At 37.6% G+C, this 17,268-nt stretch overlaps 1 protein-coding gene across 3 annotated transcripts in view; it reads left to right on the plus strand.

The window, feature by feature from the left end:
• MAP2K5 (mitogen-activated protein kinase kinase 5) overlaps nucleotides 1-17,268 on the plus strand; it is a 262,225-nt gene that overhangs the window by 95,822 nt on the left and 149,135 nt on the right. For all 3 annotated transcript variants that reach the window (XM_052646192.1, XM_052646193.1, XM_052646195.1), the window contains 2 exons: nucleotides 9,430-9,491; nucleotides 14,321-14,369. In XM_052646192.1, coding sequence (XP_052502152.1) covers nucleotides 9,430-9,491; nucleotides 14,321-14,369 — 111 coding nt within the window. The remainder of the gene's footprint in view (nucleotides 1-9,429; nucleotides 9,492-14,320; nucleotides 14,370-17,268) is intronic.

The raw sequence follows: 17,268 nt of genomic DNA on the forward strand, positions 1-17,268 counted from the left end.
GTTAATAGATTTTTGCATATTGAACCAATCTTGTATGATCAATTTTATATGTTGCTGGATTTAGTTTACTAGTATGTTGCTGAGGATTTTTACATTCATATTCTTAAGTGATATTGATTTGTAGTTTTTCTTGTAATGTCATTGTGTGAGTTTGAGACCCAGATATTTCTGTCCTCAAAGGATGCGTGTACAGTGTTCTGTCCTCTTCCATTTTTTGGAAGAGTTTGCTAGAAAGATTGAAGTAATTTTTCTTAAAACATTTGGTGTAATCCACTGGTGAAACCTCTGGTCCTGAGGTTTTGTTTGTGAGTAGTTCTTATGGTCAGGTGGCATCTGTTGTCTATTATTAGGAGAAGTCCAGTACTTCTGCCCATTGCATCTTGGTACTGGAGTTGCCAAGAAAAACACAATCCAGGTAAGCGCTGGACTGAACAATTCTTTAGTCACATAATAAAATGAGAGACAGAGCAAGATCAGCTTCAGTAGTGGGTGTCAGTTTCCCATGGCCAGCAGCAGGTCCCTCCTGGCAGTCTGTGGAGGGCAGTTGGCCTGCACATACCCATCAATGTTGCAGAAAAAGTAGCCCCCACTCCACCTCGCTCCCTTGGAGTCAGAAATGCTAAAACCTGAAGGTGTGCCTAAGGTCCACTGAGGCACATGCTTAAACAGGACAGAGAAGTACATATTGAGCCTAAAACAGGGAAAGGGTCCAAAACAAGGAGATAAACCCACCACAGGCTATATGGCCTCTTTATCTCTTAGTAAGCAACTGTTCTAGCCCCAAGGCCCATTGTTATGTGGCCAAGTAGGATTTGCAAGATGGTGTGCATAAGACTCTCTTTTCCAAAAGTTTTTTGTTTTAATTGTGGTATAATACGTATATAATTTACCATATTAGCCATTTTAAAGTGTGTAGTTCAACAGCATTAAGTATATTCACATTACTGTGCAACCACTGACACTGTATATCTCTAGAACTCCTTTCCTTTTGCAAAACTGAAGCTCTATACCCATTAAAGTATGACTCTCTACGTCCTATTCCCAGCCCCTGGCAGCAAACATTCTACATTTGTCTCTATGAATTGGGCTACTCTGGATGCCTCATCTAAGTGGAATCTCACAGTATTTGTCTTCTGGGGACTGGCTTGTTTCACTTTTCATAGTGTCCTCAAGATTCACCCAAGTTGGGACATATGTCAAAATTTACTTCCAGTAATACCGAATAGTATTGTGATGTAGCTTTTAAAATTACCAACCAATATCTTTACTAGTTATAGGTTTATTCAGCATTTCTACTTCTTCCTCAGACAGTTTTGGTAGTTTGTGGCTTTCTGAAAGTTTGTTCATTTTATCTAGATTATCTAATTTGTTGGTAAACAATTAGTATTCCTTTACAATTATTTTTATATCTGTAAAGTCAGTATTGATGTTCTCTCTTTCATTCCAGATTTTAGTCATTTGAATCATATCCCTTTTTTCTTCAGTTCAGTTCAATTCAGTCGCTCAGTCGTGTCCGACTCTTTGCGACCCCATGAATCACAGCACGCCAGGCCTCCCTGTCCATCACCAACTCCCAGAGTTCACTCAGACTCACGTCCATCAAGTTGGTGATGCCATCCAGCCATCTCATCCTCTGTCGTCCCCTTCTCCTCCTGCCCCCAATCCCTCCTAGCATCAGAGTCTTTTCCAATGAGTCAACTCTTTGCATGAGGTGGCCAAAGTACTGGAGTTTCAGCTTTAGCATCATTCCTTCCAAAGAAATCCCAAGGTTGATCTCCTTCAGAATGGACTGGTTGGATCTCTTTGCAGTCCAAGGGACTCTCAAGAGTCTTCTCCAACACCACAGTTCAAAAGCATCAATTCTTCGGCGCTCAGCCTTCTTTATAGTCCAACTCTCACATCCATACATGACCACAGGAAACACCATAGCCTTGACTAGACGGACCTTAGTCGGCAAAGTAATGTCTCTGCTTTTGAGTATAGTATCTAGGTTGGTCATAACTTTTCTTCCAAGGAGTAAGCGTCTTCTAATTCAGGGTAGCTAAAAGTTGGTCGGTTTCTTTGTCTTTTTCAAAGAACAAACTCTTGATTTCTTTGATTTTCTCTATTTTTTTTCTGTTGTCATTTACCTTTAGTCTAATATTTATTCATTTTTTTCTATGAGCACTGTTTTTAGTTTGCTCTTTTTCTATATTTTTAAGGTGTGAAGTTAGGATATTGATTTGAAATCTTTCTTATTTAATGTAGGTGTTTATAGCTATACATTTCCCTCTAAGCACTGCTTTAGCTGCACTCTAGAAGTTTTCATATGTTGGTTTTGTTTTTTTCATTTTCATTTACCTCAAAGTATTTTCTAATTCCCCACGAAGATAATCCCTTGTGATTTATTTCTTAGGAGTGTGTCATTTTCCATGTTGAATTTGTCCTTCTGTTGTTGATTTCCAATATTCCACTGAGGTCAGAAAACATACTTTGTGTGATTTCAGTCCTTTCAAACATACTGAGGTTTGTTTTATGCTCTAAAACATCGTTCTGGAGCATGTTCAATGTGCACCTGAAAAATGCATTCTGCTGTTGTTGGGTAGGGTATTCTTCAGATGTCTGTCAGGACTAGTTGGTTTACGGTGTTAAGTATTTTATTTCCATGTTAATCTTTAGTGCAGTTGTTCTGTCTATTGTTGAAAGTGTAGGGTATTGAGGTGGGGTATTTTGTTGCCTGTTTCTCCCCTCGGTTTTGTCAGTTTATGCATCAAATATTTTGGCATTCTGTTGTTAGAGGCATATATGTTTTAATTGTTATATCATCTTGAAGGAGCACCAGCTGAACTCTGCCTGTGCAGTGACTATCAGGCAGCTGGTGTTTACTGTATTAGCAGGCTGCTGATTTTCAAGGCTGTACTGAAGGTGGAGAGCAGGCAAGTTAAAATGCCACAGAGCTTGCTCTTCTTACCAAGATTCAAGCATAGTCCTGAACAAATAATTTTGGGGTGGCTACAGTCCTTTGGCTAATTTCCAGAGTTCTGAAAAGGTTGATTCTGACAAATTTTGTCTGTTCTTTCATTGCTTTCACGGAGAAGGGAATTTTCAGAGGACCTTATTATACCTTGCCATTTTCAGTGATATCACCTTTTAATACATTTTAATGCTTTAAATCCTTAACTTAAAATATTCACTTTGTAGTCTGTATTTAATACTGTTTCTGAGACTTATCACTCTCTAGGCTCTTAAACCCTTCTACTGCTTTTGGCAACTCCCTTTACTCCACACTAACTGGTCCCTGAACAATTAAATCTCCCACTTCAGTATTTCTTATATCCTCATCAACTCTTCTAAAACTTTATTCCCCTCCCCCAGATTTCACCTGCCTTTTTCTCATTCAGAGACAATAGTGAGCTCTCACAGGTCCTCACTCTTCCACCTGTAACTTAGTCACAACTGCACACGCCTGACTCACCTCTTACATGAAGAGCTGCTTAAGGAAAATCTCTTTACATGTGCATCCCCTTGGTAGAGTTTCTTCATTAACCACCCTCTCTTTTTTGGGGTTTCATTCTCTCTGTAATACAACAAAACAGTCCTCAGAAATATGTGGACCAAAAACTGTGTACCGTCCTCTGTCAATCCTTCTCTTACTATGGCAGTAAAACTTCATAACTTTCTCTCAACCTAGATGTCTCATTTCAGTGTAGAGTTTCATTGTTTATTTTACTCATATATTGTTTATTTCCAGATATCAATTGAGCATTTTCTTTCAGACACTATTCTAAACCTGGGGGTATAACAGTGAACAAGACTTAATCCCTGTTGGTACAGGACTTAAATTCTAGAAGGGGAGACAGACAAGAAACATACAGTATGTTCACAGAGAGGAGTAAGTGTAATTAGAACCTAAAGCAGATAGATGATGACTAATAAGGAGAGGAGGTGCTACCTTTGACAGTCAGGGATGGCTTCTTCGTGGGAGTGGCATTTTCGCAGAGACTGAGTCAGTGAGCCAGCTTAGGGAGGATCTTCAAGGCAAAGGGAATATCAAGTATAAATGCTCTAAGATGGGAAGCAAGGTGTAATCGGGCCCCGCAAGAAAGTCTTGGTAATTTGGGAGGACCTGGGGCCAGACAGGAGGACAGAGAAGTAGGCAGAAGCTAAATTGTGTAGGCCTTATAGGGCCTGGTGAGGAATTTATGTTTCAGCCTGAATTTGTTAGGATGTATTAAAAGGTTTCAAGTAGGGAAGTGATATGTATGCATTCTCATTAAGTCAAAATTAAGTTCACTCAGAAATACCCAAATATAGCATATGAGACTTTATGTACATGTATTTGAATTACCATCATGGGAATAAATTGTTTCCCCCACAACCCGTGTTGCAAAGAAAGAAAGGACAGTTAATTTTTTTCAATAGAAAGAGGCTAAGAGAGCTTCTGAAATTCTTGCTTGTGGCTTCAGATTTTTTAATATTTAGTACAAATAATTGTTGCTGTTCAGTCACCCTGTCATGTCCGACTCTTTGCAACCCCATGCAAAGAGTGATGCCATCAGTGATGGCATCCTTTGCATCAGTGATGCCATCCAGCCATCTCATCCTCTGATGCCCCCTTCTCCTTCTGCCCTTGATCTTTCCCAGCATCAGGGACTTTTCCAGTGAGTCAGCTGTTCACATCAAATGACCAAAATATTGGAGCTTCAGCTTTACCATCAGCCCTTCTGATGAGTTTTCAGAATTGATTTCCCTTAAGATTGATTGGTTTGATCTCCTTGCTGTCCAAGGGACTTTAGGGCTCTTCTCCAACACCACAGTTCGAAGGCATCACTTCTTTGGTGTTCTGCCTTCTTTATGGTCCAGCTCTCCCAACTATACGTGACCAGTGGGAAGATCATAGCCTTGACTATAAGGACCTTTGTCAGCAGAGTAATGTTTTTAACACACTGTCTAGGTTTATCATAGCTTGCCTGCCAAGAAGCAATCTTCTTCTGATTTCACGGCTGTGGTCAGCATCCACAGTGGTCTTAGAGCCCAAGAAGAGGAAATCTGTCACTACTTCCACCTTTTTTCCTTCTATTTGCCATGAAGTAATGGGGCCGGATACCATGATCTTAGTTTTCTTAATATTTAGTTTTAAACCAGCTCTTTCACTCTCCTCATTCACCCTCATCAAGACCCTCTTTAGTTCCTGTTTGCTTTCTGCCTTTAGAGTGGTATTATCTGCATATCTGAGGTGGTTGTTTCTTCTGCCTGTCTTAATTCCAGCTTGTAACTCATCCAGCCTGGCATTTCTCATGATGTGCTCAGCATACAGGTTAAACAAACAGGGTGACAGCAGACAGCCCTGTCGTACTCCTTTCTCAGTCTTGAACCAGTTGTTCCTTACAGGGTTCTCACTGTTGCTTCCTGACCCGCATACAGGTTTCTCAGGAGACAGGTAAGATGGTCAGGTGTTCCCATCTTTTTCAGAGCTTTCCGCAGTCTGGTATGATCCACACAGTCAAAGGCTTTAGCGTAGTCAATGAAACAGAGGTAGATGTTTTTCCGAAATTCCCATGCTTTCTCTATGAACCAGTGAATGTTGGCAATTTGATCTCTGGTTCCTCTTCCTTTTCTAAACCCAACTTGGACATCTGGAAATTCTTACAAGATTTTAAGCATGACCTTACTAGCATGGGAGATGAGTGCAGTTGTTCGATGGCTAGCACATTCTTTGGTATTACCCTTCTTGGGAATTGGGATGAAGATTGATCTTTTTCAATCCTGTGGCCACTGCTGGGTCTTCCAGATTTGTTGACATATTGAATACAACATCTTGATGGCATCATTCTATAGGGTTTTGAATAGTTCTACAGGAATTCTATTTTAGTATTTCTAAATTAATAATTAATAATCATTATTTTAAGGAAAATGTTGAGATAAATATCACAGTAATGTTGCTTTGTTCATTTGCTACATATCTGTGTTTATTCCACATGCAAGATACTACTTTGTATTGTAGCCCTGTATTAGGATAAGCAGAGACCTTACCCCATGAGTTCTTTTGACTTAATTTAATGAAGAAAATAGCCCCACTTCATCAGCAGAACTGTGTAGTTGTCTGGCAGTTGAGATGAGTTTTTTGCTATTCTATTAGCATTCTTCCTCCTAGTTCTCATGGTAGATAGTAGCATGCGAGGAAATGACTGACTAAGGCTAGGGAATGCAAGAAAGTGACAGGTCACAGTGACCTGGACCAATGATCTTGGAATCGTGAGGAAAAGGATCACACCAAACATGCAGCAGATAAATGAGTCTCTACATGCCTAGCATACCAGTATCACAGCTAAGTTTAACCTACCTCTCTGAGTGTGTGTCATGTAGTCTCATTCCAGTGAGACTAAAAAGTTCACATGTGATTCACAAGCTGTGTGTTAAGGGGAAACCTTTTAGATCTTTGGAGTTCTAAGAAGTCAAAGACTCCAGTCTTTCCTGGGTTCTGGCCTCAACTGACTCATGGCTGTGACTAGAACACCCCACTCTCCAGAACTCAGTTTCTCTCCCCTGTCAAATAAAGTTATTAGACTGATCTTTAATGTCCCTCCAGCACTAATGTGCTGAGATTTGATGAGTCTTAAGGATTGCCTTTTGGGGATAGGCCTATACGATAGAAATGATAGTAAAACTCAGTAAAAATTCAACAGAAAATCCTCTGCCATGTCTAGCCTGATAAGAATTATTTAATATCATGAGAACTCATCTGGCTTGGTAGGAGCTCTTGAGTCTCTTTTTAAAAATATATATATGTATATATGCATTTGGCTGTGCCGGGTCTTACTTACGGCATATGAGATCTCCAGTGTTTGCTGTAGCATTCAAACTCTTAGTTGCGGCATGTGGGATCTAATTTTCTGACCTCGAACTCAGGGCCCCCTGCATTGGGAGTGTGAAGTCTTAGCCATTGGACCACTAGGGAAGTCTCAGAACTCTTGATTCTAAGTGGATCTAATGATTGTGTCAAAGACAAGATGAATCTGTGATGACAACAAAGCCAGCTATGTAAAGATTTCCCCATATGGATGGCTAAGGAGAGTGGGATATAACTGAGATTAAGTAGATATTTACAAAAACCAGTGAATTACCTCAAAATGGGATTTCTTTTTGGCTTGTTCTACTAATAATGGTAATAACCTAATCTTTGCCTTTTTTGTTTTAGCTTGTTGACTATTGTCCTGTTAGCTAATTAGGCCCGATTTATAGCCTATGTAAAAGTGAATCTCCTCTTAGGACTTCTTAGTAGTATATGTGAATAGATTCGCACCTCCTGGTTTTGAGCCATTCGAGCTGTTCACGTCATAGGGGATTGGCCTGCTAAACTCTATTTCTGAGCATTCCAAATACCAACATGTAAAGCTTGGTATTCTTGAGAATTTTTTATCCTTGCAACTGCCAGTTCATCTGAAAGATCAATGAGAACATGAAATGTTTTGTCTACCATGTTTTCACTTTTATTGCATATATAATAAAAATGCCATTTTAGTAAATAAATATGGTTCACCTCGTTGCAGAAGTGTCTTTTTCATTCTCTTCCCAGTAACACCCAGAGACAAAGCATAAGGTTTAGTCATACTGTGGATTTCCAGCTTCTCATCAGAATCTGGAAAATACAAGCCAAAGCTGCTGCAAGAAGTGATCATTTTCCCTCCTTTAAACAGGATAAATACAAAGCCAGTTTCTTTATATATTGAATATATGTAATGTTTTTTACAGGGAAAAATAATTTTTTCTCTGATGTTCAGCTTTAGGAAAACTTCACATTAAAAAATTTTGTATTTGCCAAATAGACTTAACTGCGTTTGAAAAGGATAATATGCTCCATGCTATTATCTTATGAGGCATACTTAAAAATCATCTAGTGGTAAATTGTTAAATATGAATTTTTAGCTTATAATAGAAACAAAAATTGTTTCTCAGATATCTTGGGTAATCTTACAGTCTTTCAGCTCCAGGATTTCTTCATGGAGCTGAAAGACTGTAAGTCTCACCCTTGACTCAAAGAAATGTTATTGCATGTGGTTAAAATAGTTCTCATACAATCATATCATTAGTAGGAGTAAAGTAGTGTTTCTTTGCATAACCTCCTGAAATTCTTATACTACTTGTGTAAGATTAAACATTTAATAAGCATGCTAAGTTGCTAAGTTGCTTCAGTCATGTCCGACTCTGTGCGACCCCATAGACGGCAGCCCACCAGGCTCCACCGTCCCTGGGATTCTCCAAGCAAGAACACTGGAGTGGGTTGCCATTTCCTTCTCCAATGCATGAAAGTGAAAAGTGAAAGTGAAGTCACTGAGTCGTGTCCAACTCTCAGCGACCCCATGGACTGCAGCCTACCAGGCTCCTCCGTCCATGGGATTTTCCAGGCAAGAGTACTGGAGTGGGGTGCCATTGCCTAATACTTCCAAATGAATATTGGTTCCTTTGAAATAGTTTCCTGGGAAAGTTATGCAGTTATTTTAATCATGTTATTGTTGCTGCAAGTGATTTGTGGTCCCTTCTTTTAAAACTGTTTTCAGAGCAACTTAACCTATCTGGTAAAATTCATGGTGATTTAAATTCACTTATTTATGTATCTGACAGACACAGAATATGTACTCTCTGCTATTTGTGCTAATTTCTAGGTTGATAAAAAATCAAAACAACATGACTCCTGTCTTTATTATGTTTATAACCTAGTGATTTTATTTTTTGGAAACCACCAAAAGCTCAATTTGGTAAAGGTGAAGGGTATTAGTGAATACCATTTTAGTGAAAAATATTATGACTAAGGAGATTTTTTTTTAACCTCACAGTCATTTTCAAAATAGTATCAGAGAATTTCCAAAAAAACAAAAGATTATTTTGTTCTAAGATAACTTCTTTGGAATATGTTAATTGCTTGCCATAGTACCTAATTTGAAGGTTAACATACATTTAGATAGATGTTAACATTGCCATTTTACTTTATCAATTTTTATGTGTATTTTGAACATTATACTCACCAGTTTCTGTTTGGTTAATGTGAAAATTCTAAGATAAGGTCCTGGTTTACCTTTGAGAAAACTGTTAACACAGTGTGATACTTAGATATGATTGTCCTATCAATCTTTAGTTCTGTGTATGTATTTAGGTTTACATAAAGTACAGATACTTAGCTGGTCCTTCACTACTTTCTTTCAGTTTTTACATGTGTATGATTATACACTTGAGAATAAGATGAAAGTGTCTAGTTACACTTCATCTGGAATTACGATTGTATCATAAATGAAACTGGACTAGAAAGCCAGTTTTACCCTAGACATCCAATTCATGTTGTAAGTAGAGGAAAAGAAAAGTCTCACAGTGGATGTCAGAGGAGGGGCCCAGTGTCCGAGGGGGCACTGTTCTGGTAGTTTCATTTGTCGTAATACAACATGTTTGTCTCCACAGGAGGATCTTTGGATGTATATAGAAAAATTCCAGAGCATGTCCTTGGAAGAATTGCAGTGGCAGTGAGTATATGGCTTCCACTCTGTGACATATGGATGATTTGTTTGTGTTAGTCAGGCATAATTCTCCTTATAGCCGTAGGATTTTTTGTTTTTCTTTTTCTTCAATCCCTACTGACTGTCAGGATCTTCTTAACTCATCATTTTTGTTCCTTCTTCCTTTTGTAGACCACCCTATCATAATGACATAGAAACATGACAGTTTTCAGGCTTATGGATTTTTTGTTTGTTTGTTTGCCACACCGTTCGGCTTGCAGGATTTTAGTTTCTGGACCAGGGATTGAACCTGGGCCCCATCAGTAAAAGGGCCGACTCCTTACCACTCGACCGCTGGGGAATTTCCTGCATATTCTGACTAGTTCATGTGTTTGCAGGGATCTTACTGCTCTTATTAATCAGTAAAATTTCCACATTCTTCAAAAAGAAAGCTGTCTTATTGACATTTTGTAGTTACAGGCATACAACTAGAAAATATGTTTAAAGCCTGAATTATTAAAGTAAAACCATCTGCAAGGAAATACTACGTTAGTCTTAAAGATTTTTGTATACGTTTTATGTACTTGGCTTTTAATTTTTTCACCATCTGTATCTAGGGATTTATTCCTTTGCAATTAAAAGAAGTTTTCTATATTCACTAATAAACTGATGAAATATATCAACTAAATTAACATTATTATTTAAACTCCAGATTTCAAATTTGGAATAACATAGGCTAAACAGTGTCTAAGAGAAGTCATGGGTGGTGTAATAGTAAACAGTTGCTAACCTAAAGGCACTCTGATAACTTAAGCAGTTTAATGCAGAACAAAGTGATTATACCATGTACCATTTAATTAAATGGCTGATTTTCACATTCATTATACATCAAACTGACAACTCAAATCCTTTAATCCAACATGGACCCTTATTTAGTCTTAGTTCATTGTAATTCACAGCTTTCCTTTTTTCTTTCCAATTATTAGTGTGAACTGCCCAGGGTGCTGAGAACTTTCTTTTCTGATGCTACTGCTGCTAAGTAGCTTCTAATCTACATGTTTAGGTAGATGAGTATGAAATTCGAGTACTTAAATCACCATTTTAGATGAAAATAAAAATGTTTCATTTCCTCTTTTAATCTTGGGGGGAATGAATGCTTTGTGGCTTTTGGCAGTTCTTGGCTCTAAAGTTTAATAACACGTATAATAAAGGGCAAAAAAAAAAAAAGAGGGATACCAATTGGAAAAGAAAAAAGTATATGAGTTCTCTGTACTCAATTATCTATCAAACTTGGCTAAAATAGGAATCTGCCTTCTTCAGAAGAGAAGCTTGTTCTTCCTGGAGTTCATAAATCTTGCCTCCCTCTTGTGTAGGACAGCCACACAAGGCCATTGCTATTTTCAATTCTCCTGAAGTGGGAAGCCTGTGAAGTGAATGGAGTCAGGAAAAAAAAAAATCCAACTCCAATACAGGGCTTGCCTACTGGGTAATCGAAAATATGACAGTGGTTTTAGTGAAAAGCATTTGAAATAAATGAAATAAATGCAGTTAACCTTCACGGTAACTATAGATTATTGTACATATTTTAAACATGTGCAAGGTGAGGTACGGCAAAGTTAAATAGCTTGCCTAGAGTTCTGTAATTAATCAGTAATAATCAGAACCCAGGGCAATTTAACTCTGGGCCCCATACTCTTTCCCTCTGCTTTCCTAGAAAATGAGAAAAAATGAGGAGGAAATGAAAGGAAGAACAATATTTAAAAGTAAAAGAGAGAAGTACAAATGAAAGAATACGAGAGTAACAATATACACTGCTTCAGATTCTTTTCATGTCTTAGAACCTCATCTCGGCATCTCTCCCTTCCCACAGTAACTTTATTTTCTGAATTCTAATAGTCTGGCATGCTGTACAGGTCCACAGATCCAAGGTTCATTACAGAATAGACCCCTGTCAGCCTTTATAATATGTTGTTCACATTATCTCTTGATGGATGTATGGCAAGAGAGTTTTTTCCCAGAAAAAGAAGTCCATATAAACTGGTTGATTTCAGCCTTCCAACTTGCTCAGTGATTTTTTTCCATTTTGTTTGAATCTGGCCTTCCTATAAAGAAGAATGCCTTTCTGCCTTTCCCTGCCATCTAACACATTTTATTTTTCCTCTTATTTTTGAAGCAGTGACACTGTGTACTGTGAGTGCTAATGTTGATTGAAGTTGTCCCTGAAACAATGTGCACTTGACATGTCAAGGAGTGAGTGATTGACAGCAGATATAAGCACTTTTAGTGTCAAGGCTTTGTCAAGTCATTGTTGTGAAACCTAGCTTGCTGAATAACAATAATACCCTCTAGATTTTCAATGAACAGATTGCTAGCTCCCTGTACACTTATTTTTCTTCTAAAGGAAAATGTAGTCTATTTTGGCAAAGTTGGAAGAATATTTTCTTTTTTGAATCTCCAACAAAACTTTTAATTTTAGCAAGTATCATAAAATCAGTATTTATTTTGCTTTTTTCTGCCCAGTAATCTGAATATGGTGGATTGACTTCGCCTTGTATGTTTTCTGATTATTCATTTTCTGTGGGACTAATTTTTAGTGGGGAGCTATCTTTAATGGGAAAGCTTTATAACATTCAACTAAGCTTATGTTGAGAAATTTAACCTTGTTTCCAGAACTCAGAGGGTGATTACTAAATAAGATGACCTTGTCCTTTGCTCAAAGAAGATATTGTTTTTATTGTTGATGTTATTTTTTTGCAAGCATTTAAGGAAATATTTTTGTCCTGTTTCTTCCTTCTGTTGTAGTTATTGCTATTTTAATATTTTCTTTTTTTATTATCTTACTGTTCAGAGTACATTTGTTTTATTGTAATGCCACTTAGTCTGAATTCTAAAAGAAATCATTTACTATAGATATGTATTCTGTTCTCTTAAAATAGACAAATATATCATAGAATTGATTATAATGCATTAGCAAATTTTTCAGGAGTACATTCCACTCAGAATAATTAAATATGTTAACTTCTGCTCAGCATTAATTGATATAGATTTTATCTTCTGTATTTTTCGTATTTTAAAATTGAGTTTTTCCCTTTATATTTCTATTTTTAATATTGCTCTTAATCTTTTTTGATCAACTAAAATCCTTACATATTTAGCCCCAACCCTCTTTCCATCATTCTCAAGATATGTAAATTGCCAATTACTTCTCATAATGGTAGTTTTTCTTATAGTCCTGACTCACCTAAAAATGCTGCTGTGCTCAGATTTTCTCCAATTTCCTCAAGTGGGGGCTGCTCTCTAGTGTGGCGCTCAGGCTTCTCATTGCGGTGGCTTTTCTTTTCGTGGAGCACAGGCTCTAGGGTGCACGGGCTTCAGTAGTTGGGACACATGGGCGCGCAGCTTGGCGCACAGGCTTAGTTGTCTTGCAGCACGTGGGAGCTTCCGAGACCAGGCATTGAATCTGTGTCCCCTGCATTGATAGGTGAATTCTTAACCACTGGACCACCAGGGAGGCCCCTATATAGATTATTTTCCTGAAACATTTGAGAATAAGCTGTACGTATCATGACCTTTTACTCCTAACTACTCTAGGTGTATTTTTCTTAAGAACAAGTGTATTGTCTTATATCACCTCTATATACTGAACAAAATCAGAAAATTAGCACTGATACATCATTATTACCTAATCAACAGTCCTGATTCAGGTTTTGCCAGTTGTCTAATAATAATACCCTTTATAGACCAAAAGAAAAAGTTTTCTGGTCCAGCACCCAGTCTAGGATATACATTATAATAGTTGCCATGTCTCTTCAGTCTCTGTTAATCTAGAACAGTGTCTCAGTGTTTCTCTGTCGTTCATGACCTCGATGTTTTTGAAAACTACACTGCCCCAACACTCGGATCATATATTTTTACCTTGGCCTGAATGCTTTTTCCACTTTTCCTCACATCAGTGGAATCTGTTGCTCAGAGCCTGGCACTTCAATAAAGCCCTCCTGACTGTTGTCAGGGGAAGCAGCTTTTACTTCATCCATTGCCTTCATTAGTTAAGTTTTTAAAAATGTCTCTCCTTGGTGGGAGGGAGACTCAAGAGGGAGGGGACATAGGTATACCTATGGCTGATTCATGTTGATGTTTGGCAGAAACCAACACAATACTGTAAAAGCAATTATCCTTCAATTAAAAGTAAATTTGGGGCTGGTGCACGGGGATGATCTAGAGAGATGATATGGGGTGGAAGGGAGGTTCAGGATTGGGAACTCATGTACACCTGTGGCGGATTCATGTCAATGTATGGCAAAACCAATACAGTATTGTAATGTAAAATAAAGTAAAAATAAAAATTAAAAAAAAAAAGAAGAAGAAGTCTGAGATTAGATTGCAGGCATGCTCAAGTGAGGGCCCCCTTCCAGAAAAAAAAAAAAGTAAATTTGAAAAGGAATGTCTCTCCTTGGTCATAAATGTCATGACTTAATTTTTTTTTCATATGCAGAAGTATAAAAAATAAGTGAGAATCTTTGTCCCTTTTTCCTGTCCCTGTCCTCCCCCCCCCCCCCCCCCCCGCATACTACCACTGAGAACTTCGGTGTAACTGGACTTCCACGTCACTTTATATGCACACATACTCATTTCTTTCATACTTTATCCTTAGAACATTGTAAGCTTCTTAAATGAAGGAACCTGTGGCATGTACATTCAGTATCCCCACAGTGCCCGGCATGGAAGGTGTTCAATAAATGCTTGTTGGTTAACAGACTTTTGAAGGAAGAAATTACGGTTGATATGATTATGTGTTTAAATGTGGAAATTTCCTCATAAAAACCATCATTGACCCATTTTCTCTTTCTTAAATTTAGGTTGTTAAAGGCCTTACTTATTTGTGGAGTTTAAAGATCTTACATAGAGGTATGTACTGAGCTCATAAGCTCTGACTTATTTGGGGGTAGGGTGGATAGCTCTCTGGAAACCTTGATCTTTAATGGGAATTAGATGATCTCATATTTAAGCCAGGTGATACATTTGATAGTAAGATGGCTCCTTCACAAATGCTATTTTTAAAAGATTTTATCCCTGAACAGCTCTGATGTAGATTATGTACTTGGTATTGTACCTTTGTGGATAATGTTTACGAATCACATGAAATGGTATTTCACAGTATTTGGAAATGACAGGACCTTACTTTTCTTAACTCTAGTTAATGAAAACCCTTCGCTTTCTAGCAGTTGCATCCCTTCCTTTCGTTAACATTTCAAATACCCTCATGCACTGTTTCTTAAGAGGCAGCTTCACAGACCTTGAAAGCGAAACATTAAGGAATTGGTGAATGCATCAGCAATCAGTCTCCTAAGCCTATTAACAGAATGCATGAAAAGAATTACCAGGTAACTGGTGAATGTGAACGTTGCAAAAGGAACCTCCTTTTGCACTTGTTAATATTCCCAAAATGTCTGAATTCATTTGGAGCAAATTATTAAGTGAGAAACAGACTATAAAAAAGCAACTGCAAGTTGGCCTAATGTTAGTAACTACTGTTTAAGTTTACACATCTGTTCAGCCTAGCTCTGTGCACATTTGGAGGAGGCAACAGCATACACATTAGATGTGATTAAGGGAAGTTTTGTTTGTTTTTAAGGTATAAGCTATGAGAGAGAAAACAACTGATGCCTTCAGCTGTAGCATCACATCTGTCACTAAGGGTTTTTTGTTGTGATTGTGGTTGTAGTTTTAATATCCTAGTGATTCCAAATTTTTGTTTTAAATTCTCCTTCCTCTTTTGAAGAGGGTATGTAGATACTGACAGGCAAAACTTTCAGTTCAGTTCTTGAAGGTGTTTATGCTGATTAAATGGAATCATAAACCAAGTTTTTCTGTAAAGCCAGTCCACTCTATTTCTGAGTATATAGTTGGTACAAAAGTTATATGTAGAGAGAGTTAACTAAATGTGTCAGTATTATTCTTCCTGGGAATAAATAAACATGTGAATACATCTGGTGGGTGAGAAAAAGTGGAGCATTTTCTCCCCCGGGATTAAAAGAGAACAGTCTTTAATGTAATATGACTTACATTCCTCCCCTGTACTCCTACTGCCCCACACTTGCCAACCCATAAAGTGGTTATAACCATTTTAATAGTAGTTAGCATAGTGGTCAATTCTTGTCATTTTATTGATTTTTATGAACATCTGCTATCCTTTTGACAAAGGAACTCAAGGAAGTCATCAATGCTCAGCAGCAGAACCTTCGTTTAAAGGCCTTTGCCATGGAAATGCAAATGTTATTATTAAAGTGACCCTTAGGCTCATCCTGTACTCCGGGCATACAACATAATTCTGGCTTACAGGGAATTCTCACTAACAATAACTTTCTATGAGGACTCTTAGTAGCACAAAGAACTATAGTAAATAGGGAAATGCTATTCAATGATTCTGCAGTCATCTTTGTTTTTCTTCTTTAAAACCATTGGTTTTAGCTTCACTTTTTGTCTGGAGGAATAGTGGAATTTTTCATTTGAAATGGTGTCTTGATAGACATTTCTAATGGATTTATGTCTGGATCTAAAAATAAAGACTGAAATGTTGGTTAGAGTCGTGTACAACCACCCTATAGTCACTGTGGGCAAGTGTAGCTGACCAGAGCCTTTCAGAGGCAGGTAGGTCCTTCTCCCCAGCTCTGGATGCAGTTTGGGCTGAGAAGGGTTCTTTGATCAGTGACGTATGAAGGCGTTAGTGGTTTGACCAATTGGGGTCATAGAGGTTTCAAAAAGGAATCCTAAGCCTGTACTTCTCTTTTCAGTCTGCACTCGCCAGTCCAGTTCTCACAGAGAGTAACCACTGTGAGATGCCACTGGTTCTGGGTTAAGGTTATCGGGGAGAGGCTGAGTGGGGATTTTGATAGTGGGCCAACTAACCCTCTCAAGGAATTTCCATTTTTAAAATTTATATAACTGAAGTACAGTTGATTTACGATGTTGTGTTCAGGTATCCAGTGTGTTGTGTTCAATGTTCAGGTATACGATGTTGTGTAGGATACAGCAAGATGATTCATTCATACACAGATTTTATACAAATACACACAGATTTGTACAAAGATATACAGATTCTTTTCCCTTATAGGTTATTACAAAATATTGAGTATAGTTCCCTGTGCTATAGAGTAGTTTCTAGTTGGTTATCTGTTTTATATATGGTAATGTGTATATATTCAGTGTTAAATTTAAGTACCAGTAAGTGAATGTGCGTCTGTGTCTCTCTCGATGCAAAGACTGATGAATTACAGTGCAGATAGACAGTTATTCCCCAGTAATTATGGGGACTCAGCTATAGAAACAGTGTGCTGTCATAGTTTACCTTTTTAAATATGTATGTTTAGCTTTTGAGTTTTCCTTGTTATTTGTGGAAATTTTACCTTCTGGATTTAAAAGTACATGTTTTTTATTGCAGAGTGGAAGAAGCCAAGTGTCCCCGGAGACTTTTGTAAAGCTTTGTAATGAGAAATTTACTCTAGATTGAGTAGTTGTTAACTTAATATTTTAGAGGTTTTGTCCATATTTAATAACTTGGATTTCATAAAAATAAGATTAAAGATGCCTTTATATTTACCAAAAAGCTATTTAATTTTCTCCTTGATTAAAAAATTGTAGCTTTCTAGATCAGTTCAATCAGGCAATTAAAGATCAGAGCTTTTAAGTTCAGCTAAGGCAATTAAATAGGTAATATCCTTTTTTTATATACTTATGCTGTACAGGCTTATTGCTGTACCTTCTTAAAAGCACATATCCTTGTTTTTGCTTTCTCAAAATGAATGGT

Source organism: Budorcas taxicolor, chromosome 10 (assembly GCF_023091745.1).
Source record: "Budorcas taxicolor isolate Tak-1 chromosome 10, Takin1.1, whole genome shotgun sequence".
In the NCBI taxonomy this organism is placed as follows: domain Eukaryota; kingdom Metazoa; phylum Chordata; class Mammalia; order Artiodactyla; family Bovidae; genus Budorcas; species Budorcas taxicolor.